Consider the following 25,986-nt stretch of genomic DNA (forward strand, 5'->3'; position numbering starts at 1 on the left):
GGGGAGGGGCTGCCCCCTCCCCAAAAAATCAGCAATTTCCATGTGCTGATGTCACACAGCCCAGGGCCACTCAATCAGAGGGGGAATGCAGTGTGCATGAATGACACTGATTGATTGATTGATTGATTGATTGATTGATTATTTTAAATCTGTATACTGCCACTCATCCACAGGGGTCAGTTCACAACACAAAAATACAAAATGAGACCACAAAACACACAATAAAACAAAAACAAACCAATAACCGCCCTCTCTCACAAACACATTTAAAAGGCCATAGAAAGTTAACCAGCCAATCGTGGTTGGTTGAGAGTGGTTATAGAGAAATGTTTTGGCCTTGCACCTAAAGATATGCAATGAAGATATAAATATGTGCAGGAGCGGCAGTCGTGTCTTAGTTGTAAGCTTCACCTTCTCTGTAATGTGTTTCTTAAGTTAAACCCACTCCAGAACACCTTCACTCCCATGAGGTGTAGGAAACTGTGGTTGGACTGGGTCTCCTGCAATGGAGACTCCTGAGTTGGAGGGTAGCAGAGTGACATGTTCTGGCTGAAGGGGCTCTGGCACAACAACCGTGTGGGCTTGCTTCTGGGGCGGGTCCTGCATGCAGTCTCCTTTCTGATTCAAAGATGCTGACCTCATCCCCTGAAAAGAGGGGATGTGGCCTGGATAGAGATGACTCTACACATCTCGATGGGACCCTGCCCTTCCGGTAAGTGTGATTGCTGCAACCCAGTCTGCCCTTGAATCTTAAGTCAAGGGAAAGCAGGGCAAATCCAGAAGGACGCAGGAGGGTGAAGCAACAGAGCAATAAAGGAGCGGAAAGGAGGGAGTCCTCCCATCCCTTGACAACACTAGCAATTGCCAAGTGCGAAGGCAAAAGTCTGTTTCCCTGGCATGGCTCTTCTTCACGAGGTCTGTGTGTAATTATTTTAAGGGAGGAGGTGGAAAAGGTCATTGAGTACAAGCCACTCGTTTGTTTTGCTTTCATAATCTGTTTTCTCCTCTGAAATGAATTGCCAAGTCTTTCAGCCTCCTAAGAGGCTGGGCAAACTGTGTATTGTGAGAGCAAGTTGTTTGTTTGTGTGTGTGTGTGTGTGTGTGTGTGTGTGAGAGAGAGAGAGAGAGAGAGAGAGAGAGAGAGAGAGAGAGCTCTGATACTTACAAAACATGTAGCCAAGCACATCTCAGAGACCAGACATTTTAGGGTGTGGTGAGTTTGAATGTTATTATTGGAAGGCACTGGTTTATAGTACCACTGAGCATCAACATTCAGACCTCCGTGAATGTAATAAAAGATACCCAAGTTCTTTAACTATCACGCAAATAGTTCTAATAATTTGTTTGCCTGTTTAAAGATCCCACAAGTACATCTCTCAAGAGGATCCTGCATGAAGAAAGCCTTGGAATTTAAATCCAAGAAGAACTTCACAAGTACAAGCCAAACAAGAACTGAAATAACAACAACAACAACAATTCATAGACCCAAAGATCCCACGACAGAAAAATACAAATATACAAACTACATAAAAGCAGAAAAACAGAGAAGAACAAAAATACAAATACATAAAAAGCCATCGTTTCTAGGGAAGGGGAAGAAATTCACCTGGTTGGCAGAGTTGCACTTCCCAAACCAATACATACACCAAAACGCAGGTATCTTTTGAAATTTGCACTTTTCAGAATTTTGCAATGTAAGCTTTCCAATTAAAATGATGCGTACAATAAATACATATATTGGGGGGACAATTTGCACAAAAGTACTTTAAAAAGGAGCAGGATGGTACAAAAATGCATTGTGCTGCAGAAAACTCATAGAATCACAGAACTGCACACACAAATGAATATGTTAGCCAAAATCAAAGGCAAAAGTGCATACCTTGGGAGCAGGGTACATGGAGATGCACACAAATTTGCACACCCAATCTCCATCTGATGTGGATAAATAGTGTGAACTGAATTGAAGATCGGGGTGGGGGGAGATGAAATATCTGAAACAGGCAGCTTCATCCATCAGCACATTAGTTGGGATTTGGTATCTATATGGACGTGTGCTTAGAGACAGGTTGTCTCCACCCCCATCCCAGTGTGTAGAAAGGATTATGTTAGACCAGTTGTTACTTTTAGTGCAGCTAAGATTCTTCCAAGGTTCTCCTCATCCACTTTCTCTCTGATGATTTCAGTTTCCCAAACTCTCTGGTGCAAATCATGCTTTGGGAATTCTCCCACCCCCTTTTTGATTTTTCAATTCCCAACCAACCCATTAACCATAGAAAATTGTACAACGCCAATGCATTACCAAGAAAAAAAAATCAGGTTTTTGTTTTTTTTTACATATAACCAATATTCTCCTGTCATCATCACTCTCGCCACTCCACCCCTCTACCCTCCTGTCCAATTAAACAACAGCAAAATAATTCTTTTTTAAAAATGTGTTAGCAATAATGGAAAATACAGCATGCCCTTGTATGCTCCTCGAACGTAAAGGAGGGTGTTCTGTCTTCACCTCTCTCTCTTTAATCTTTCTTGTGCACATCACTATATATAACTGTCTCTGTAACTTTAAACCTGAGATCGTTTTTTTTTTTATGAGTGACCAAACAGATTGCAGAGGGAGGGCCTTCCTTTCAGGACCACTTTGAATGCCTGCTCAGCCTTCCGTTAAAGTAAAAAACACTGGTTCTTTTCTCAGTTACTTTCCCGTCGCTCTTGTCAATGCTTCAGAGAAAGCAAAACTTTCAACTTCTTTGGCAGGCGGAGGAGAACTTGAAAACCCAAGCAAACTTTTTTTGCAAAACAAGAAGGCGCTTGATATAACTGGATTGCTCAAGACCAGACTTTTGTTTTAAAGAGTTTATCGAAGATGTTTATCAAGATGCAGCTCCTTCTTTTCCTGATAGGGAGCTTATCATTCCATGTTCTTGCTGAGGAAGGTAAGGAAAGTTTTCTTAGATATGCAGATGTCCAGAAAGGGATATATTCATACTTTCCTTTTTCTCTTTTTGGTGGCTGGCTGTGTTGTGTGTTATCAGTGCAAAGTTTTGCTTAGGCTGCGATCTTAACCCCACTTCTCTGGGAGTAAGCCTCATTGAAGTCCATAGGTTTTACTTCTTAGTAACCATTTTTAGGATTGCACTTAGTTCCCATCCTATCTTGAGATTCTATTGCTGCAGAATTCAGTATGACTGAGGCTGGTAAATTAAAAGTTTTTGGCTTTCGACTGGTTTTCGAAAGTGCACTAAAGAAATTCCACCTACCTATACAGTGGTACCTCGGGTTAAGTACTTAATTTGTTCCAGAGGTCCGTTCTTAACCTGAAACTGTTCTTAACTTGAAGCACCACTTTAGCTAATGGGGCTTCCCGCTGCCGCTGCGCCGCTGCTGCACGATTTCTGTTCTCATCCTGAAGCAAAGTTCTTAACACGAGGTACTATTTCTGGGTTAGCGGAGTCTGTAACCTGAAGCATATGTAACCTGAAGCGTATGTAACCCGAGGTACCACTGTACAGTGTAGCAGAGCGCAAAAGAAAAATAATGAATTAGTTTGCAGTAAATATATACATTATGGACCGTGGATTCTTTCGGGAAACAAAAATACAGCAGTGCAACCATCCCTGCCTTTTTTCAGGCATTTCTTTAAAAAACTATGCTTTTTATACCATATGAATTTTATTTTTTAACCAACCGGTATCTATTGATGTTTTGTTGATGCTTTGGATTATACTTTTTTTAGGAAGTAATTTAATTATTGTTTGATTTTATACCAATGTTATACATTTGATGTTAGCTGCCCTGAGACCGATTTCGGCCGGGGAGAGCGGGCTACAAATAAATTTATTTTTTATTATTATTATTATTATTATTATTATTATTATTTGCAGATACTGATTGATTTTGTTGTATTTTATGTTGTAAGCCTCCTTGATGTTTTATTAAAGTGCAGATCATAAATAAAGATAATACATGCCTACTCCAAAGTAAACCTCACAATTTCATTGGGAATGTATCTCCCCCAAGGTAAGGTAGCATAGGACCGCAGCCAAAATCTCCTCTATTTAGTAATAGCATTTTACTATTGGGCAATATTTCATATGGGAAACTTTCCAGTCGGACTGCAAATGATGGGGGGGGGGCGGTTATTGGCCCCTGGTTTTCCTAGGTTGCAGACTCAATTCCCAGAATAGCTAGTTCAAGTGATTTCAGGTATCAGAAGCAGCAGAGATCCAGAAGAGCAGTTGGCAGTGGAATTGGACTCAGTAGAAGACAGATTTCATGTATATGAGGAACACCACCACCCATAGCTCAGTTGTGGACAACATGCTTGGATGCCAAAGGTCCTATCTCTTGCCAAATGATGTCAGATATCAAGCATAGGAAAGACCCCTCTCTTCTCAAGAGCCAGGAGAGATTTCTTCAGCCAGAGCAGATAGTATTGGTCTACCTGGTAAAGAAGCCATGCTGATACTTCCTCCTCCTCCTTTTAATTTATTCTTTTTAAAACAAACACACACCAACCCTTAACAACAAAAACCCCAAAGCATACAGTGTAAGTCAGTGTTGGAACACACTGCAATCTAAAGCATAGAATATTATTTAAATCAGAGTAATCAAAAAAGTCTGGATGTCTGCAAAAGTTCAGGGTTCTTCTTCTTCATTAAAAGAAAAATTCAGTACCGGTCAGTTGTAAATGAGTCTTTGTGTCTCTGTCCTTTAGCTAGTCATATATATACTTTTAGTCAATTTGGGCCAATGGCCAAACTCTGTTAAGCCAATTCAATAAGGATGTCCCTTGCAAGTCTTTCCAAAACCGGGTTATATAACAAGTCTAGTGGCTAATAACAGATAATCAGCAATTCTTCCTTCTGTATGGGCTCCCACCCCTTTCTGTTTGGTCTGGTCTAAAACATGAAATAGCACATGCTACAATTGTCCCAATTTGCTAAGAATAGTTCCAGGTTTTTGGTCTTGTCCCTGGTAGGACATAGTTTCTAGTTTTGCCTTTTGATGGTTCCATTTTTAAAATATTGTTGCTTATCAGGATAAAGCTATCAATAGCCACAAGTCATGATGGCTATGTATTTCCTCATCGGAAGCAATATACCTCCATATCCTCGGCACTGACAATTATGTGTGCTGAAAGTGCTGTTCCTTTCCTGTCCTGCTTATAGGCTTCCGATCGGGCCATCTGGGTGGCAACTGTGAAAACAAGATGGTGGACTACATGGGCCTTTGGCCCGATCTAGCAAAACTCATTTTATATTCTGATGTTCAGAGATCAGCTCTCTTTGCAGAGTCTCTAAGCCAAGAGTGGGGAACCTGCGACACCCCAATTGTTGGTAGACTTCAATGGCCACCATCCCAATAGGCACTGGAGTCCAGCAACACCCCAAGGGCCACATGTTAGCCACCCCTGCTCTAGACAGTAGGCTGTACCCAAGAGCAGACCCATTGAAATAAATGGACATGTCTCGTTTAAGTCCATTCATGGAGGATCAAGCTATTGGTGGCTACTCATGCTGATGGCTGTGTTCTTTCCTCCACTGTTGGAGACAGTAGGCTTCTGAATACCAGATGCTGGAAATCACAAGGGGAGAGATCCATTATTTTAATTGGTCTACTCTGTGGAGGCCTTAGTTGGATGCAACCCAGTGACTCTTGGAATGAGAAAGCACATTGGCCATAGCGCACAGGCAATGTAAAGACAGCAGAGGAGGCAAATGAGAAACCCATAACAGGAAGGCATATTATTCATTTCAAATGGTTGGTGGACTAAACTCATTCTTGCAAACGTAAAGTAATGGGGGAGGGGTTGGTTTGCAAAAGCAAGCCATAGACTGGTGGTTGTTTTTTGCTTGTCATCCTGTAGGCTTCGTGCCAGCTGCATGTTGGCATAGCACAGGCCCCAGAGGGTGCCAGGCCCAGGTGTCAAGAGGCTCAACACCCACAAAGAGGATAGACAACATGTTGCTGGGTCTGTTGGCGTTGAGTTGGGCTGCCTCCATCGGCAGGCTGAATCAGTGTTGCCCAGAATCAAGGCGTTCTCAGCTGGCTGCCTCACAGATTCCTCCTGTTTCCATTTCTTGGCAAGGGGAAAGGAGGAGGAGGCAGAGACAAGGAAGCGAACATGGAAGGATGCAGATCAATACTGAGGATTGTTGTTTATTTCCCAGATGAGTCCTGGGATGTCTAGCCAAAGATGTCCGTCTCATGACGGACCTGCAGAAATACTTTGTGGCTCTAAGAATGTAAGGAAAGCCTGGTAGACCGGGCCAATGGCCCATCTAGTCCAGCATCCTGTTCTTGCAGTGAACAACTAGATGTGCCCACAGTCAGGATTGACTGTGGTTCAGTGGCAGAGCATCTGCAGAAGGTACCAAGTTCAATCCCTGGCACCCCCAGGTTGGGCTTGTAAAGACGACTGCCTGAAACCCTGGAAAGTGGCTGCCATTCCATGTAGGCAATGCTGAGGTCTATGACTTTGTCTAAATCCACTTCCTAGGTTTTCTTTTCCTGCACACTGTATCAAAAGGAATGTATCTTGCTATGGATGAATTCTTCTCTTCAGAGGTATTTGTGGGTGTAACCTACAACCCACCTGAAAGAAAACATCCAAGATGAAAATTCAGAGTTGCATTCCAGAGAGACTGGAATTCCTTGGTGCATTCTTGGAGCTTGCAATGTCATCTTCCCGGAACAATCTCACATACTTGGGTCTGAGGCAGCCTCCCCCAACCCGGTGCTCTCCAACTATTTGGGACCATCATTCTTTACCGCTGGCCATGCTGACTGGGGCTGATGAGAGATGTGAACCAAAATATCAGAAGGGAGCCAAGATACAGAAACATTTGCTTAAAAGTGAAGCAACATGCGCTCCAACTGCCCCTAATTACTGATGGTAGCTCCCATTTTCTGGTCATACCCCTAGTAAGACATTGTCTCTAGCGCAGCCTTTCTCAACCTGTGGGTCCCCAGATGTTGTTGAACCACACCTCCCATCACCCCTAGCCAGCAAGGCCAGAGCTCAGGGATGATGGGAGTTGTAGTCCAACAATATCTGGGGACCCACAGGTTGAGAGAGGCTGCTCTAGAGTATAAGAAGAGGCTGCTGGATCAGGCAGAGTCCAACATCCTGTGCTCAAAGTAGCTGACCGGATGCTTGTGAGAAACCAGCAAGCAGGATTCAAGCACAAGAGCACTCTCGCTGTCGGACCAACAGGATGCTGGACTAGATGAGCCATTGACCTAATCCAGTAGGCTCATCTTATGTTCTTCAGTTATATGTTGATTGGATCACAGATATCAGTCAGATTAAAAGGTAAAGGTAAAGGGACCCCTGACCATTAGGTCCAGTCATGGCCGACTCTGGAGTTGCGGCACTCATCTCGCTTTATTGGCCGAGGGAGACGGCGTACAGCTTCCGGGTCATGTGGCCAGCATGACTAAGCCGCTTCTGGTGAACCAGAGCAGTGCACAGAAACGCCGTTTACCTTCCCGCTGGAGCGGTACCTATTTATCTACTTGCACTTTGACGTGCTTTCAAACTGCTTGGTTGGCAGGAGCAGAGACCGAGCAACAGGAGCTCAGCCCGTCGTGGGGATTCGAACCGCCGACATTCTGATCAGCAAGTCCTAGGCTCTGTGGTTTAACCCACAGCGCCACCAGTGTCCCACAATCAGTCAGATTGCTCGTCTCCTAATATTGTGATGTAGTTCCAGTTGTTGTTGTTGTTTTAAAGTGTATAGAAGTGAACATTTTGTGGGGTTGTTGTTGGCATTCGCCTTTTTTGAGAGACAGTGGAGTACACCTCTGTGGGTGAAGTTAAACAGCAGAACTGGGCAAGCCTGGGCAAATATGAAGGCCCTGGGCTGCCCAGATGACAAGACCCCCTCTCGGTTTCACTGATGTGGTCCAAAGGAAAACAGAGCAATACGTTTGGCATCAGCTTGGCTGCAGGAATTGCTAGGAGGCGTACAAGGCACCATCCAACTGCCTTAGGGACTCCACTGCAGATTTGTGTAGGGTTTACTCCTTAGCTTTTTCTTCTCCCAAAGAGTTCCCACAAGGCAGCAGAGATTTAGGACCAGAGTTTTCCTTCTCCTAGATGGGCTACCTTCTCAGGTTGATGAGCCCAATCGTCCCCTAACTTCCCTCTACAGCACGTGCAGAAATAGATTTCTTGACCGTTGGACTCACTAATAGTCTGGAGTCTGTCTTTGCATGCAGGGGAAGTCCCTAACTCACTGAGGGTTTGAGACCCATCAGCTACCCTCACCTGGCTTAGCCGGCCAATCTAAGCCATTCCCAGGATTGTGGCTGCTGTCACATGGTGACAGCTTCTAAGAGCCACAGGTGAGAGCTGAGTGCAGGGTGGGGACCAAAGGTGGACAAAATGCCCCAGAAGGAGCATGACATGTCCCACACCAGAGGTACTATTCTACAAGAAAAGACATTGAAAAGCAATATGTATTTTAGGAAGTGAACAGAGTGCAGAAAATGTCATTTACATGCTTTTTGGGGGGTATGTGTTTCTTAATCTTCCAATTCAAAGAAAATTCAAACTCAAAGGTGGGGGAGGAATGGATCTATGATTGAGCAAGTGGGGGGTCTGACACATAACAGAAATAGAATGATCCCTTCCTCTATGAGACGTCAGAAACATCAGAGACGCAGAACTGGAATGTGCTATATCAGATTTTTGGCACAGCGAAGTGCATTGAGTAATTCACATCTGCACAAGCCTGCATCTGGAAAAACAAGAGAAATTTGGGAAGTGAGCTCATCACAAAGCCCTCAAGAGAAGAACACTGACAGTGAGCTGTCTGTATCCGCTGCTAATCCTACTCAGAGTTGACCCATTTAAATCAATGGATACGACTGATTAGGCCCATTCATTTCAGTGGTTCTGCTCTGACTAGGATTTAACTGGATGTAACCCAATGTTACCTCAAGTCTATTTGGACAGTATAGAAGTACCAGCCTCTATAAATTAAAAAGGGGCAGAATCTTGTTTAAAAAAATAAATTATTTGGTTTTTCAGATTACAATTCTGCAATCACATATCCAACATACAACATAAAAGCAAGATTCCAAAACTTCCCTCCTTCCCTTTGTGGGTCCTATTGTTAATCATTCCCTCCTGCATCTTTTATTATAATCCAAATCTTTTACCTCTCCGTTGTGTCCAAAATTCACCACTAAACTACAAGTGTTATTCCAATCCTACTAACGATTTTAACTGTTTACAATGGTTTTTAAGATAAATTACAAATTTCCCCCATTCCTTATGAAAATTTTGGTCTTCCTGATTTCTGATTCTTCCGGTCATTTTTGCCATTTCGGCATAATCCATCAACTTGATCTGCCATTCTTCTCTGGTAGGGACTTTATCTTCTTTCCACCTCTGGGCCAATAGCATCTGCGCAGCAGTGGTTGCATACAGAAACAGAATCTAAGTTTAAATCAGTGTAGTCTAAATTAGCAGTGCCCATTAATTGCAATGGGTCTACTCTGAGTAGGGCCAACAATTTCCAGGCAGAAGATCCTAGGTTCATAAGAACAGAATATGGGCTTGTTAGATCAGGTCAATGGCCCACCTAGTCCAGCATCCTGCTCTGGCTGTGGTTGACCAGATGTGGGAAGCCTGCAAGTCAGACATGAGCACAGCAGCACTTTGTCCACCTGTAATTCCCAACAACTGGTACTGTGCTGGTCCCGGGGGGGTTACCATGCGTCATGGTCTGAGTCCGGTCCTGGGTCGAGGGTCTGGAGGCTGTCTGTCAAGGGCGAAGCGGGGTCCAAGGCAAGGAGTCGGGCGTGGTCAGGAACTCCGGAAGGGCAGGTCAGGGTGCTGACAGGAACAGGTTTCCAGCAATGTTGCTCCCACAACCTGGGACTGGGCTGACTGGCCTTTATCTTCTCTGAGGCATAGGCCCACAGGTGACTCGCCTCTCCTGGCCTTAAGGCGAGCACTCCTTCTGTGAGAACTTTGTTCCCTCCGCCTCTCTGCCCTGAGCCTCTGCAGCTCAGGAGAGGCTGGAGGGTTACTGGACCCAGAGGCAACCTCACCTTCCCCTGACAGGGCTGGGATAGGAGCACCTGCAGGCAACAGATCCTCAATCACCTCCAGAGCCAGAGTGGATTCAACCAGAGTGGATTCATCTGGTGTCTGCTCCTGAGGATCCGGCACAGGTGCGGGCCCTTCAGATTCAAGCCCCTGCCCTGGCTCAGCCGGCCCTGGAGGCAGGGACTCCTGTGCAGGCTGGGATTCTTCAGGTTCAGCCTCTGAATCAGATTCCCAGGCCATCACAGGTACTCAGAGGCATTGCTGCCTCAGATGATGGAGGCAGAACATGGCCATTGTGACTAGTAGCCGTTGATAGCTTTCTCTTCCATGAAATAATAATAATAATAATAATAATAATAATAATAATAATAATAATAATAATTTTATTTATACCCCGCCCTCCCCAGCCAAGACCGGGCTCAGGGCGGCTAACACCAAGTATAAAAACAATTGATTAAAATACAACTTAAAAACAAGATAAAGTACAACATTAAAATGCAGCCTGATTTCAGTAGAAACTCAAATCAAAAACATTTTGGGGATGAAAACGTCAAATCTTCACCAAGGCCAACTATACAGACTGGTCCTAGGTGGGCCAGAAAATAGCCAGGGAAGTCCCCAAATAGGAGTTCCATCACAGAAGGAGAAAGGAAAAGGGAAAGAGGGGGAGGGGATCAAGTTGATTCCAAGCCAAGGCCAGGTAGAACAACTCTGTCTTACAGGCCCTGTGGAAAGAAATCAGATCCTGCAGAGCCATGTTCTCATGAGACAGAGCATTCCACCAGGCCGGAGCCAGTGTTGAAAAGGCCCTGGCTCTGGTTGAGGCTAATCTGACTTCCTTAGGGCCCGGGACCTCTAGGGTGTTGCTATTTATGGACCTTAAGGTCCTCCGCGGGGCGTTATATAATCCTTTTAAAGCCATCCAAGTTGGCAGCCATCACTGCTTCCTGTGGGAGAGAAGTTCTATAGTTTAATTATGTGCTGCATGAAGAAATAATCAATCCCTGGCATCTCTAGCTAGGGCTAGGAATGCCCCCTGCCTTAAAATCATTAATGATACATTGGGCTAAAGATATTGGCTATCATATACAATTAGAAGAATGGGAGAGGTTATGGAATGAAGGTATAAATTTCACTGCTTGCAGTTTGCTTAAAGAAAATGTAATGAAAATTATGTATAGATGGTATTCAACACCAGTGAAATAGGCTAAAATTTATAGAACAAAAAATGAATGTTGGAAATGTAAGGAAAAGGAGGGTACTTTTTACCATATGCGGTGGACATGTAAAAAGTTAAAAGCTTTCTGGGAAATGATTTATAATGAGTTAAAGAAAATGTTTAAAACACTTTTGTTAAAAAAAACACACCCCTATTGGGTATAGTGGGTAAAGAGATACCAAGACAAGATAAAAAATTGTTCTTGTACGCAACAACTGTGGCAAGAATTTTGCTAGCCCAAAAATGGAAACAACATGAAATACCAACCAAAGAACAATGGCAAATGAAAGTGATGGACTTTGCAGAACTGGCGAAACTGACAGGAAGAATCCAGAACCAGCGAGACCAAGCATTCCAAAAAGACTGGAATAAATTTATACTATATTTGAAAGTCAACTGTAGGCAACTAACATCACTAGCAGGGTTATCTGAAGATTTGTAAGATGAAATTGCTACCTGTTCAGGTTGAGTAATGTAACTTTTTAGGCAATGACATAATAAAAATAGGAAAGGAAGTGAAATTTTAAAAAAGCAAAACCTAAGTTTCTAAACCATTAGGCGGGAGGGAGGGAAATCGTTAGGCTCAGTTGAGCCAAAAAGGTTAAATAAGACGATATGATGTTACATAATGTGATTATATGTAAAACTAATTTTAAAAAAATATAAAAAAGGAATGTCCCCTGCCTGACACCTTCAAAGGCCATTGATAATTCCGCACAGAAAATACTGGGCTAGGTAGGCCAACGGTCTGATCTGGTAGGTAGCAACTTCCTAGGTTTCTATGTTCCCACATCCTCTCGTCAAAAAAAACAAGGAACCAGCAATAAAAGCTGTTGGCCACGGAGACAAGAGTTTTAATGCATTTCCCTGCTTCAGTATCTAGATTTCCTGTTCAGTGAGTGGATTTCCCCCCGCCTTTAAATATTTGATGCTCAATGCTCAAGGCAAGACTTTTATTAAATATTTGATGTTGACGTACCACTGCAGGGAGAAGCTGGACTGTACATTGTTAGATGTTTTTTCTCCCTCCTTAAAACTTTTGCCAAAAAAACTTTTTTTAATGGATTTAAGAGAGAGAGAGAGAGAGAGAGGGAGGGAGGGAGAGAGAGAACATAATATTCAAACCTCATAAAAGCCCTTTGGATCTTTGGATGTAGAAACACATGTTAGTGTGCTTTTGCTTTACTGCAAAGAGAAGCCCAGTATAAAAGATGCAAGCAGTCTGGATCTTAATTTATATTTTTGTGCTAGGGACGCTGGTGGAATTTGATTGCATTTTGCCTTGAACTGAGCAGACTGATAGCTCCCCAAGTAATGTCCAGGTGGGAACAAGGGCAACAGTATTTGCCAAGTCCCTTTAGGGTTTACTTCTGAGTAAACACACAGAGGAGGGACGCAGGTGGCGCTGTGGGTTAAACCACAGAGCCTAGGACTTGCCGATCAGAAGGTCGGCGGTTCGAAGCCCTGCGACGGGGTGAGCTCCCGTTGCTCGGTCCCTCCTCCTGCCAACCTAGCAGTTCGAAAGCACGTCAAAGTGCAAGTAGATAAATAGGTACCGCTTGGGCGGGAAGGTAAATGGCATTTCCATGCACTGCTCTGGTTCGCCAGAAGCGGCTTAGTCATGCTGGTCACATGACCCGGAAGCTGTACACCGGCTCCCTTGGCCAATAAAGCGAGATGAGCACCGCAACCCCAGAGTCGGCCACGAACTGGACCTAATGGTCGGGGGTAAAGCCTTTACCTTTACCTTTAAGCACACAGAGAATGGCAGCTAGTTAGCTGGTGGTTGAGTGCTTCCCACATGTTCCAGCCCATTTCTCTGCTCAAAAAGAGAGGAAAATGTGTTTTAAATTGTGTATTTTGCATAGTGTGTAGGAAACTGTCTTATACTAAGTCAGATCGTTGTTCCATCTAGCTCAGTATTGCCTGCACTGACTGGCAGTGATTCTCCAGAGTTGCAGAAAGGGAGTCTTTCCCCCCTACCTGGAAATGCCAGGGATTGATCCTGAGCCCTTCTGCATGCAAGGCAGATGCTCTAACCACTGAGTTTTGGCACTTCTATTTTGATTTTTAAAAACACACTTAGAAATTTGTACTTTAAATATTTAAGTGCATATTCAAAAGTGCATTTAGATGCATGTTTAAACAGGTATTTAAATATGTGGGGAGGAAGTGAGAGCTGGACCATAAAGAAGGCTAATCACAGAAGAATTGATGCTTTTGAATTATGGTGCTGGAGGAGACTCTTGAGAGTCCCATGGACTGCAAGAAGATCAAACCTCTCCATTCTTAAGGAAATCAGCCCTGAGTGCTCACTGGAAGGACAGATCCTGAAGCTGAGGTTCCAATACTTTGGCCACCTCATGAGAAGAGAAGACTCCCTGGAAAGACCCTAATGTTGGGAAAGATGGAGGGCACAAGGAGAAGGGGATGACAGAGGACGAGATGGTTGGATAGTGTTCTCGAAGCTACCAGCATGAGTTTGACTAAACTGCGGGAGGCAGTGGAAGACAAAAGTGCCTGGTGTGCTCTGGTCCATGGGGTCACGAAGAGTCGGACATGACTAAACGACTAAACAACAACAATATATGTGGGGAAGAGTGGCAGCTCAGTGGTAGAGCCTCTGCTTTGCATGTAGAAGGTCTCAGGTTCAGTCTTCGGCACCACTATGTAGGCCTAGGAATGTCCCTTATCCAGAACTCTGGAGAGCTGCTGCCAGCCATTGTAGGCAATATTCAAAATTTTATTGCAGTCCAAAGACCCACAAAACAATTTCAAAACTAGACCAGACAGACAGATGGAAGAAACCAAGGCAGTCATTTTGTTTTATCTAGGGCATAATGATCTTTGTTTCTTATAACCTCCAAAAGAAACTTTGCCACGGCCAGTGTAACATCCTTTGACCTGTCTTCCAAAAGATATTTAATATGGGAGGCTTCGGATTTTCCCGGCAAATTTGCCAGTAAGGGTTTGATCAGTTGACCCCTTGCTTGCTCATATTGCCCACAATGCAATAGGATATGCTTCATGTAATCGACGTCCTGAGAACATAAACAAAGCCTATTCTGATAGGGGATGCCTCTTAGTCTCCCATTTAGAACTTCCAAAGGAAATACATTTAGTCTGGCTTTGGTAAATAAACGCTGATAGGTAGGTACAGATAAATTCCTAAGGTATGAGGATATCTGAAAGTCGTACCCATATTGGATTCCAGCTGCGACTGGGCTACAAATTACATAAGATTGGGATCGCAGGTCGCTATGTGAGATGTCCCAAAGCCTTTGTCTTAGGGATTCAAGGGCAGTGTCGTAACCCAGATGATATAAGAGGGATGATGGCAGTGTGTAGGCAATATTGAGGTAGATGGGCCAATGGTCCGACTCAGTATATGACAGAGCCCAATGTTCCTATAGCTCATATATTCAAATACAAAATGTCCGTTTATGAATCCCTTCCCATGAACTGTCCCAAAGCCATGTAACAAGTGAAACAAGAAAAAATGTGAAATATATAGACGGTAACCATTTCAAGTTCAATACAGGAAAAGATTGCGATAAAAACAACAGCATCAAAAGGCTTGTTGCAAAAGGAAGATCCTTAGCAGGTGCCCAAAAGGAACCCCTTTCTGATACAAAATGAGAGAGCGTTCCAAAGGGAAGGCAACACCATACGGTGACCTGATTCCTACCCTGAAAGAACCAGGCCTCCTTTCCTGCAGAGCACAATGGTGGGATGAGCATATAAGGGGAGAGCTGATCTTTTGAGTGTCCTAGAAGCAATGGGCAAGAAAGTCAATTCAGTTTGTGCTTAAAGAAGAACGAGGTCAACTCTCACTTTCCAAAACCATGCGCGAATCAAATCCTGCGGAATTTGCACTTCTCTAAATTTCACTATGCTGTTCTCCAGCCAAGTAACACACAAAAAGAATGCACTCACAGGTGCTAAATGTGCATATATTACAATGTGCAAAAAAATGCAAGTATTTGTGAATGTGGTTTATGTGAATGGTAAGGAGAATCGCTTGCAAGAATATTATCAGGGGAATTGTTGTGAAGTATCTGTATGTTTTAGGAGAAATTCACACTAAAATGTGGATGGATGACTTTTTATGAGGGTTCTTTGCAGGTTCCATTTGAGTCCAAACCACCACTGCAAGTGGACAATGAAAGGGGCTTCACACAAGTACCGATCAGTTGATTGGTGCCGATAACAGGCCCCTTTGAACTTAGATGGGTTGCTGGGAACCACAACTGGGGAGGGTGCATTTGCACTCAGGTCGTGCTTGGAGACTTCCCATCAGGGCATCTGGTTGGCCACTGAGAACAGGATGCTGGACCAGATGAGTCATTGACCTCATCCATCAGGGCTCTTCCTACGTTCTAAGAAGAGTGCTATTTTTGACTGCAGCTCTGTGATGAGTGCAATGCATACTTACACGCCTAGCTCCACACCACATGGGCCTTAAATCTGAGGTATGACTCTCCTCTCTCATCGCACCCTCTTTTAAGTGGGAGAACTTCTAATAGTCTGGGAATTCTATTTGCAGCCAGTTATCTGTTGACATATATTAGAAGCTTAGCATCATTTCCTCCTCGGCTTTTCTCTTGTATTTTTGAACCAAAGGTTAACAGACAGAAGTGTCCCATTGCACACCTTTCCTGTCCTGATGGGATGCACACGGTGATGAGTGATGCATGAATAGTGCTGCATGGTACACTCTTTAAGCCAGGAAACCCAACCGTTCAGAGCTCAACATTTACAACAGAGCAAGCACATCCCAACAGCCCATTGCATTGCATTATTTAAAGGGGAAAAACGACTTAAGAGGAGGATGGTTTTAATATTAAACAGCAAATCTGCCCAAGTTAAACCTTGTTTTTTAATGGGTTGACAAAACCTCACTAATTTATTACATGCGGACGCTATGTTCCTGAGGTATGCATGGTGGACCACAATGAGTCGGAGTGGAGAAGGCAATTCTCTTGTCTCAGAAGGTTTGTTCATTTCACTGGGTCAGCTCCCGGTTGGATACAACCCAACTAAGTTGGCCAACAGAATCTTGATCGTAGCTCAGTGGCAATATGTAGCCAGTATTATCAAATCTCAGCCGCTTCTCATCTGTTTCATTTAGCAAGTACAGTCTCACTGGAAGATGAAGCACCAACTACTGACAGCAGAGATAGTGACGTTTCTGAATTTCCAACGGTGAGTATCATTTGTAGGGGGATAAGTCTGTTTCATTCCTGAAGGTTACTGTATGTATGTATGTACGTATGTATGTATGTATGAAAATTGCATACCGCCCTTCATGCAAAGATCACGTAACAGTTCACAACATAAAAATACGAAATGAGAACACAAAATATGTAATAAAACAAACGAATAACACCCCCCCACACACACAAATATTTATTATGGTGATCTCAGGCTGTCCACCCAGCTCTAAAGGCCTTCATTTATTATGGCAGACCATGAAGACCAGACCAAAAAGTATCTAGGTTCATTTCAGTGAGGAGTCCAGTGGCCTCATATTGACAAGCTGAAACATGTGCAGAGGTGGGAAACCAAGGTGACCAAGGGTCTGGGAAGCCTTATGAGGAACAGTTGAGGTTGTTGGGTGTGTTTAGCTTGAAGAATAGAAGACTGAGAGGTGACATGCATCTTCAAATATCTGAAGGGCTGTCACATGGAAGATGAGCAAGTTCGTTTTCTGCTGCTGCTCCGGAGGGTAAGAGCTGAACCAAGAGTTTCAGGTGAAGAGAGACTCCACCTAAACATCAGGAAGAACTTTCTGGTGGTAAGAGCTGTTCAACAGTGGAACAGACTCCCTTGGAAGATGCTGGACTCTCCTTCATTGGAGGCTTTTAAGCAGAGGTTGGATGGCTATTTCTCATGGATTCTCTACCTGTGATTCCTGCATTACAGTGGTGTTGGACAAATTGCCCCATTAGGTCCCTTCCAACTCTACAATTCTATGATTCTAACAACTTTGTCTTAGAGTCCACTTCATCAGACAAAGCTGGGTTTGGCTAAGGATTTTTTTTGCTGGGGATGAGGAGGGAAGACTTCAGGGATGGGGGATGAATGGGCCTTAATTATTCCCCAGGCCACACCTTCTTCCCACACCCTGCTTGAGCGCTTTAGCCTGTCTGAAATGTATCCTTTTGAATTGTGATAATGCCACCCGTTTGCCTGCTGGATGAAGGACCAAGTGTGAGTATGCAGAAATCTCCGGCTTTTGCAATTGCCGGAATGTAACTGACTGTGCAAAGGTGAGAGCCCCATCCAGTGTGCCAGACATTTCGGCCATTTGCTTACTCAGAAGGTTAAACAGCAGCAAAGTACATACAAAATGCACTAAAATATGTGACGCTAAAATATGATTGGACTAGGAGCTGTGCCTTCTCAAGGACTCTGCTCACCAACGTGGCTCAGCTGGTTGGAACGGTGGTTCTGATAACGCCATGGTTGCAGGTTTTATCCCCATAAGGGACGGCTGCATATTCCTGCTTTGCAGGGGGCTGGACTAGATGACCCTTGGGGTCCCTTCCAGCTCTATGGTTTGTTTATTCTATTAAACCAACTGCCATTCCTCTCACATGATCGTTATTGTTATTGATTAAATTTCTAGACTGCTCTTCACCCGAGGATAACGGGGCATTTTAGAATACAAAAACACAAAAATACACAACATGGTAGCAAACAAAAGCAATGCCCCTCCCCAACACACACACACACAGAGTTTAAAAAGCCATAGGTTGTTTAATTAGCCAAAGGCTTGGTAAAAGAGTGCCCGAAGATATGTTATGAAGGTGCAAGGCAAGCCTCCCTGGGGAGCACATTCCACAAATAGGGAGCCACCACCGAAAAGGCCCATTCTTGTGTTGCCACCCTCCAGACCTCTCACAGAGGAGGCACACAAAGAAGGGTTTCGTATGATGGCTGCAGGATCCAGGTCAGTTTAGGGCTTCCTCTTCACAACCCAGTTGGCTACTAAGCTTTATTTTCCCTGATCCCAGCTTGCTTTATTTATTTATTACATTTATATACTGCTTTTATTTTCCAAGGATTTCAAGGTGATGCACATGGTTCTCTCTCTCCCCCCCCCCCCAGCTGTCGACGTTTCCCTTTTTTTAAGGGAAATTCCCTTATTCCGAATTGGATTCCTCACAAGAAAAGGGAAAAGTTGACAGCTATGCCCCCCCCCCATTTCATCCTCACAACAACCCTGTGAGGTAGGCTAGGCTAAGACATGGTGAGTGGCCTAAGGTTACCCAGTAAGCTTCATGGCTGAGTGGGGATTCAAACTCTGCTCTCCCAGGTCCTAGTCCAACACCCTAACCATTACTCCATGCTGCCTCTCAATGCCCTATTCTCTCTTAGGCTGTAATCCTACACATGCATACCTGGGAGCAAGTCCCCTTGAAATCAGCAGAACTTCCTTCTGCAAAGACTTCCATAGGATTATGTTGTTACTGTTTCAAAATAAACAAATAAATACTGGCATTTGTAGCAGAGTTGCATCAAGGTGGATCAGCATTATGCACGTTTTGAGAAGAGAGACATAGAAATGAATTATGCTTGCCTTTGTTTTCCTCTCTTTAAAACACATATATCCCTAAAACGAACGAACATAGTTCCCGGTGACAACAGAAAGCTCTTCCTTGGATGATCTGGTGACCACAGACAGTCCCCTCCCAACCAGTGATGATGCTGAAAACTCAACTGACCCAAGCTTACCAGAATCTGATGGTATGTGGTGTGCATGTTTCTAAAATGTTTCCTATGCAATGTAGGGTCATTTGCAATGGAAGATTTTCTAATGCCCTGGAGAGCTACCTAAATTTAGTGCTTAATAAACAAAACCAAAAACTTTGAAACTCTCAAGCCTGCCGAAGATTGCATTCGCAAATGGTATCTAGTCCTCTCTTTTTGTTAACTTGTTTGCTAATGCACTTAGGAAATGGATTTTTTTCCATGTAAACAAAGTACTGGGGGAAGTCTGAAAAATTTAAAAATGTCCACGTCTTTCTCACACACACATATATGTGAAAGATTATGATTCTTAGTATTTATTCAATTAATAAGACACACGCTGCTTGCAAATTTTAAAAGCAATAAAGCATAACGTAAGATCAGAAAAAGAACAGTGTGCTACAGCAATAGCTATTCAATACCAGCAAAACGCAAGGAAAACATGTTGCAGAATAGTTTTATATTTGGCTAGATGGAAGACAAGCAAGGCTATCAAATGCAAACTGGATCCTTAGAGCCATCAACCATTACTGGTTACAACAAAAGTGAACAGGAAAGGTTTCCCCAATACTCGCTGCAGTGAAATATGTCACTATACTCACTACAGAGAAGCTATACTCACAACCCACATAGTTTTCTGCGCTTGGATACATTAAACACTTGAGTGTCTTTTTCTTCTCAATGTAATGAGTCTTAATGAAAGGGCGTTGCTTGTTCTAGCAAAACATACCATCCATAGGCAGCAAAAATCAGCACCAAACTCATAGAATTGTACAGTTGGAATGGCCCAAAGGGTTCATCTAGCCCTGCAGTGCATCATAGAGACAGAGATTCTGCGGGTGACACCCAATTTGCATGGGGGTTCCTTCCCCTTGCACATTGGCGGAGCATGCCCTGCAGCATGGTGAATAGACAGGGATGATGGGAGTTGTCGTATGTGGGTATGATGGCCAGGATTCCCTATTCTCAATGCAGACACTATCATTTTGGCTTCTTCTTCTTTTTAACAAATCACAAAGCAGTTTAAAATAATTTTAAAAAATAAATACATCCCTGCCAGTTTCCACGAAACCAGCTAGTTAGTCTAGCCAGCCATTGGAAGAGTGCTCCTCAGGCTGAGATTTTGGTTTCAAGCCAAAGGTGAATTAATAGTTACATAACAATGGTATTGGGTAGCATCCCAAATTAGTAATCTGGTCCAAAAGTGTACTGTCATCTCCTTGGCCCATGCCTGGTTCCAGTCCAGGCGGACGACTGAAGCCAAACTTAATCCAAAGAACAGCACTGAGTGATTAGGTTCCTTTCTTAAATTACCTTAATCCGTCTTTGAACCTACAGGCATGCTAATGAGCCTCAGCCCTCTCATGTAATGAATCCGGCAACAGGCCCTCTTTCCTGATGAAGTAGAAACCCTTTTCATGTTCACTGGAAGGCAGCCAGATTCTGATTATTCCAGAGAAATCATTGCTGGCTACTTAGCACCACTGTGACATCGCAATCCCTTGTGCACTGCGGACTGCAGCACAGGAAAGAAGCCTCGGGGACATTAAAACATGAACATAAAGATTTGCCAATCTGCTTGCACAAAGCTTACATAGAGGTTCAATTATATTGGTCATTCATTCTGATTTGTTTGATGTGAGATTATATGACAATAGGCATTCACCCTAACCAGCAGGCACTTTTCAATGCATTTCCCATCACTTTCCTAACTGCAAAAATGTCTGTTCCTTTTTTTCTAAAGGGAATCCGATGATTCCATGATTCTAAGTGAATTCCACTGCAGGGGGCTGGACCAGATGACCCTTGGTAATCCCTTCCAACTCCACAGTTCTGATTCCATAGTTGAACCATGTGCTGTGTGAGGACATTCACGAATTCCATGTGCTATGAGAGAGGGAGAGTAGGGTTGCCATATTTCACACAGTGAAAATCCAGACAGTTTAAGCTTCTATTTATTTTTGCCCAAAGTTGATCTTTTTTAGCAAATTTGCAAAAATGGCTCTATCAATTTCTGCCTGGACACTGCTGCCGAATGCAGAATTCTGTATATGTCCAGGAAATTCCTGCAACACTAGGAGAGGAACTTTTCTTTAATCACTATTAATCATCCAATTATTTTTTGTTCTTGTTTTAATTTATCGTATATGCTGCTCACAGTATATATTGTACCTGGCTCTAACCAAACGCCTTTGAAGCTCCTACCAGCTTTAGATGCGAAAAGAGATTTCAGAAGGAAATACTGTAAGGGGCAAATGGCTTCACATTGCCCTCTGCCCCTGGTCCAGACCCCCCACTCCCTGGTAGCTAAAAACAGACATCAGCCGATCTGACCATAGATCTCACCAGCCTAGTTTAGCTCGGAAGGCTCTCCTTCCCCACCTCTGCCACAGGCAAGCACTAATAACAAATGTAGTGTGAAATGTTCGCATCACATTTCCAAATTAGATGCTGTGCCTTGGTTTCACATTCCATCACAGGATCTGACCTCAGAAGGCTGAGCAGCTCATGGTGACACTTTATTTCAAAGTCAGCCCCCGAAAAGCTGAAGGCTGTGTCTGTGATGACGCATGGAGATGTCCTCTTGTGGGTTTTGTACAAAATTTGGAGCGACTCCTGCGTTTTCTTTCTGAGGTCTGGGTTTGTTTATCAGCTGGATGCAGAACTGCATGTTCTTAATTCTCCGTATGGCACATGCTTCCACCAGCCACATTCCTCCCACATTCCTCAGGAATGACCTGACCTCGATAAGGTAACAACGCATCAACCAGGAAAGGACTGATCACATCCCGGGCACATACCTATAGAATGACATTTCCAACCTAGCGGTTTCATTTTGCTTTTTGTAACTGTGAATCGTTCCCTCACTTCTCCTACAAAATAACAAAATTAAAATCTGAGAAACAACTCTATAAATGTGCACCCTGAGGCTGAAATCAAGGTTGAGTTGTATGTAGGCTATTCCCCAAATACAAAAAGCTTCTGAGACCTGTCCCCAGGGTGAGTGTGAGACGAGAAAACCTTACAGTAAAACCCAAGCTGGAGAATAATCCATAGGTTGCCATCCTCGACAAAATGCAACACTGGAGAGGCTGAGTTAGTGACCCATATCCTCCTGTTTTGCTCCTGTTACCAAGATCTGAAGAGAATCTTCATCAAACCCCTCTCACCAAACCTGCCAGGATGATCAGACACATTTTATGCCTTTCTACTCCTCTCAGATCAACATGCATCTACTACTCTCAGGGTTGCCAAGCAAAATCCACCAGGAACTGACCCCAGGGATGTAGCAATTTTCCTCTTTGGAGTTTGTGGCATGACTGTAACTTTCAAGGTGTCAATGCTGATTTGATGTTGAACTAACTTGGCCATTTGAATTCCCCTCCCTGCAGATGGCCTGGAAACAGCTACACTGGTTGGCATCATCTTTGGAGTCATTGCTGCTATCGCAGTCGCCACGGGGATTATCCTTTTGATTGTGAAGAAAATGGGGAGGTACTCGTAAGTATCACACAAAGCAGACACTGTGGCAGGGTTTTCCAAACTTTTCACGTTGGTGGCACACTTTTTAGACATGCATCATTTTGTGACACAGTAATTCAGTTTTGGGATGCGGGTGGAATGTCCAGGTGGGAACAAGGGCAACAGTATTTGCCAAGTCCCTTTAGGGTTTACTTCTGAGTAAACACACACAGGAGGGACGCAGGTGGCGCTGTGGGTTAAACCACAGAGCCTAGGACTTGCCGATCAGAAGGTTGGCGGTTTGAATCCCCGCGACGGGGTGAGCTCCCATTGCTCGGTCCCTGCTCCTGCCCACCTAGCAGTTCGAAAGCACGTCAAAGTGCAAGTAGATAAATAGGTACCGCTTGGGCGGGAAGGTAAATGGCGTTTCCATGCACTGCTCTGGTTCGCCAGAAGCGGCTTAGTCATGCTGGCCACATGACCCGGAAGCTGTACGCCGTCTCCCTCAGCCAATAAAGCGAGATGAGCGCTGCAACCCCAGAGTCGGCCATGACTGGACCTAATGGTCAGGGGTCCCTTTACCTTTATCTAATTCAGTTTTACTAGCAATCGGGGGTTAAACTAACCCCTTTCTGGCCCCTGGAGGAGCGCAGGGAATGTTCACATGAAAAAACCTACACACTGCAGCCGACACACTAATGTGTCACGATCCAGTTTCGAAAGCTCTGTAGTATGGTGCAGAGATGAGGAGAGACTCAGTTCACATAGACTTCTAATATAAACCTACCTAATTCACACTTCCCAGAGCCCACATTGTACAATGACATTTTGCCTAATCCATCGGGCTTCTAAGGCAAACATAGAAACTATATTCTGGCAAAATAACTGTCCTTTCCATCCTTGCTTTTCTTCTTCTTTTTAACAGTCCCTGAAACTCACTGAAGAGAGAAAGAGGAAATACGTCAGAAGATTTCTTCCTTTTTTGAGTGAGTCTCCTCCCATGCTAACCATGGAAGATGATCACAGGCAAAAAGCAATTTGAGGACTTATAAGCCCACAGAGGAGATCTCACACAATTTCCTGGAGCAAGTTTTTTAAAATACAAATATGCCTTAAAAATTGAGTATTTCTTCACCTAAAAGAGGGGTGAGGTGGGGAAGATTTTGTCGGGAAGATTTTGAAAAGAACAATGCACAAAGCTGTCTCCTAACAGTGCTGTTTACAGGCAATATATAAAAAAAGTATGTTGCTAGTAGGAATTCCTGAAAAAAAGATGGTTTCTGCACTTTGTTTCCTATAGGGCTGGCAAAATGGTAGGGTTGCCATATTTCAAAAAGTAAAAACCAAGACACCTCAAAAGTTGTTGAGCTTTTTTAATAAAAACCCCAAAATTGTATTTTTAGAAAAAACCATCAGCCCTAAAAATGGTGATCTGAGGGCCCTCCAGATGTGTTTGGACTCCAAATCCCATCAGACCCAGCAAACATGGCCAATGATGATTGGGAGTTGTAGTCTAGCAACGCCTGGCAGACCAGAGGCTTGCCAATCCTGCTATAGGGTTGATTTTGGGCTGCAACCCTAAACCCGAAGAGTAAACCTCATTAAATTAAGTGAGTCATACTTCTGAGCAGTGATTTTTTGGGCTGCACTGTTTGCTGTTTTTGTTTTGTTTTTCAAGAGACAGTTTTCAAAGTCATTTTTAAATAATAATAATTTATTATTATTCTGCTCTCTTTGGGGAGGGAGAGTAAAATAGGGTTGTGATAGATTCTGCACTGGGAAATTTTGAATTTTAGAAACTCGGATTTTGCAAACTGCACTGGGAGATTCTGAATGTTTACAATCAGAATAAATTGTGCCAGAAAATGCTTGATATCCTGTTTTCGAGTTTAAAGTCTCCCAAACTGCCTTCAGATAAATTGAAGGGGTCTAGATTGGCTTCCACGACTGCCTTCTTCCAGTGCTGGATTTAGGGCCATGTGGACATTTCCCCTGCAGAAGGCACCAAGCTGAGGGGGTGCAAATTGAGAAGATCCACAATTGAGAAGATCCATTTGGGGTCACAAAACATAGGCCATGCACAGGGTGCACCATATTACAAAATACTGCTGAAGTCTGCACCTGCCCCTTCTGACCCAGGTGAATTTATTTTATTTTTACTGAATCAAACTTATTTAACACATGATTGCAGTAAGACCTCTAAGCAGTTTCAAGAAATATTAGAAATTAAAAAACAGTTAAAAACAATTAAGAACATTTAAAATTAACAGCAAAAGACTTTTTAAAAACACACACACAAACTGATGTGGAAATGTGGAGAACAAAATTGAAGACTAGAAAAATGAGAGATGCAAATTGACAGATTTCCCCTTGCCAGACTGTGAGGGCCACCAATTTCAGAACTAATTTTAGGCTTTGAGCAGGAGTGGAAGAGAGGGCAGTGCAAAGCCAATCGAGAAATGATATGGGGGAAGCGTCTTTCATTTCTGGATGAGTGGCTCTTTGCAAAGTCGTTGCCTTGCATCATGGCAGCGGGTGGGATGAGCTGATCTTCTGGGTGCCATCCAGCTCTGACATTTGCCACAGCCTACAATATGTCAAGCGCATGGCTTGCTTCCTCTTCCTCTCCTGAGCAACTTCAAGAGAGGATGGGGAAGTGGGGGTGGTAGCCTCTGTGGAATTTCAACAACAGAGGGCAAGTGCCCGCTATCCCGTTTGTCATGGGCTAAGCCAGACATGACACAAAATTAGCCACAGAGTTGCCAAGTTTGCTCCAAGGGAATATTTTATTTTCCAATGCAAAGAGCAATCACAGAGACCCGACTCACAGTGGGAGGGAAAAGGTCAAATCCTTGCTACACACACAAGCACACACAAGGGTCCCAGTTGGGACCCTACACACACACACACACACACATACACACACACACCTGCTTATTTACTTTTAAGTGCATGAATCAGTAGAAGGTGACTTTTCCTAGCCCGGGGGCGACATTCCTTTCAGAAAAGCCTTCCAGGGGCTGTATGCAATGGATGCAACTCTTACCTTTGTTCAGTAGCCTACAGTTCCAGCCACACAATTCCAGCTACACACAAGCAGTCCATTTTGACATTATCACATTTCAAGGGCACAATCCACCCAGGCAAAAGCCTCCAGGGCAGGACCAATAAGAGGTGTGGTTTGGAGAGAGGCGTGTGGCCTGGAAGAGCCCGGAGAGTCCCATAGTGAGACCTAGAGCCCCCCCAAGCCCAGGGGCACTGGCTCTATGGGAACAAGCTGTCCCCCCCCCCCGCATATTTATTGGGAATGGGCTGGGCCCCCTCAATGTTGAGAGGGCAGAGGCGGACGAGCATGGAGCCCAGCACAGCGCATCTTCAGTGGCCAGAAGAGGAGCCGCCAGCCATTGCAGCCATGCTGGGCTGCGCTGGGCTCCGCACTCTGCCTCCTCCCAGCAATGCGTGCCACATATGTCGTGTGCATGTTGTT

At 43.9% G+C, this 25,986-nt stretch overlaps 1 protein-coding gene across 1 annotated transcript; it reads left to right on the plus strand.

Annotated features, from left to right (window-relative positions):
* Positions 1-2,598: 2,598 nt before the first annotated feature.
* On the plus strand, positions 2,599-24,365 carry PDPN (podoplanin). The gene is made up of 5 exons (XM_083452315.1): positions 2,599-2,933; positions 16,414-16,487; positions 18,920-19,034; positions 22,430-22,538; positions 23,425-24,365. The coding sequence occupies exons 1-5, from the start codon at positions 2,864-2,866 to the stop codon at positions 23,429-23,431; spliced, it is 375 nt and encodes a 124-aa protein (XP_083308441.1). The 5' UTR covers positions 2,599-2,863; the 3' UTR covers positions 23,432-24,365.
* The last annotated feature ends 1,621 nt before the right edge of the window (positions 24,366-25,986 follow it).

Source organism: Podarcis tiliguerta (assembly GCF_965153285.1).
Source record: "Podarcis tiliguerta genome assembly, chromosome: 8".
NCBI lineage: Eukaryota > Metazoa > Chordata > Lepidosauria > Squamata > Lacertidae > Podarcis > Podarcis tiliguerta.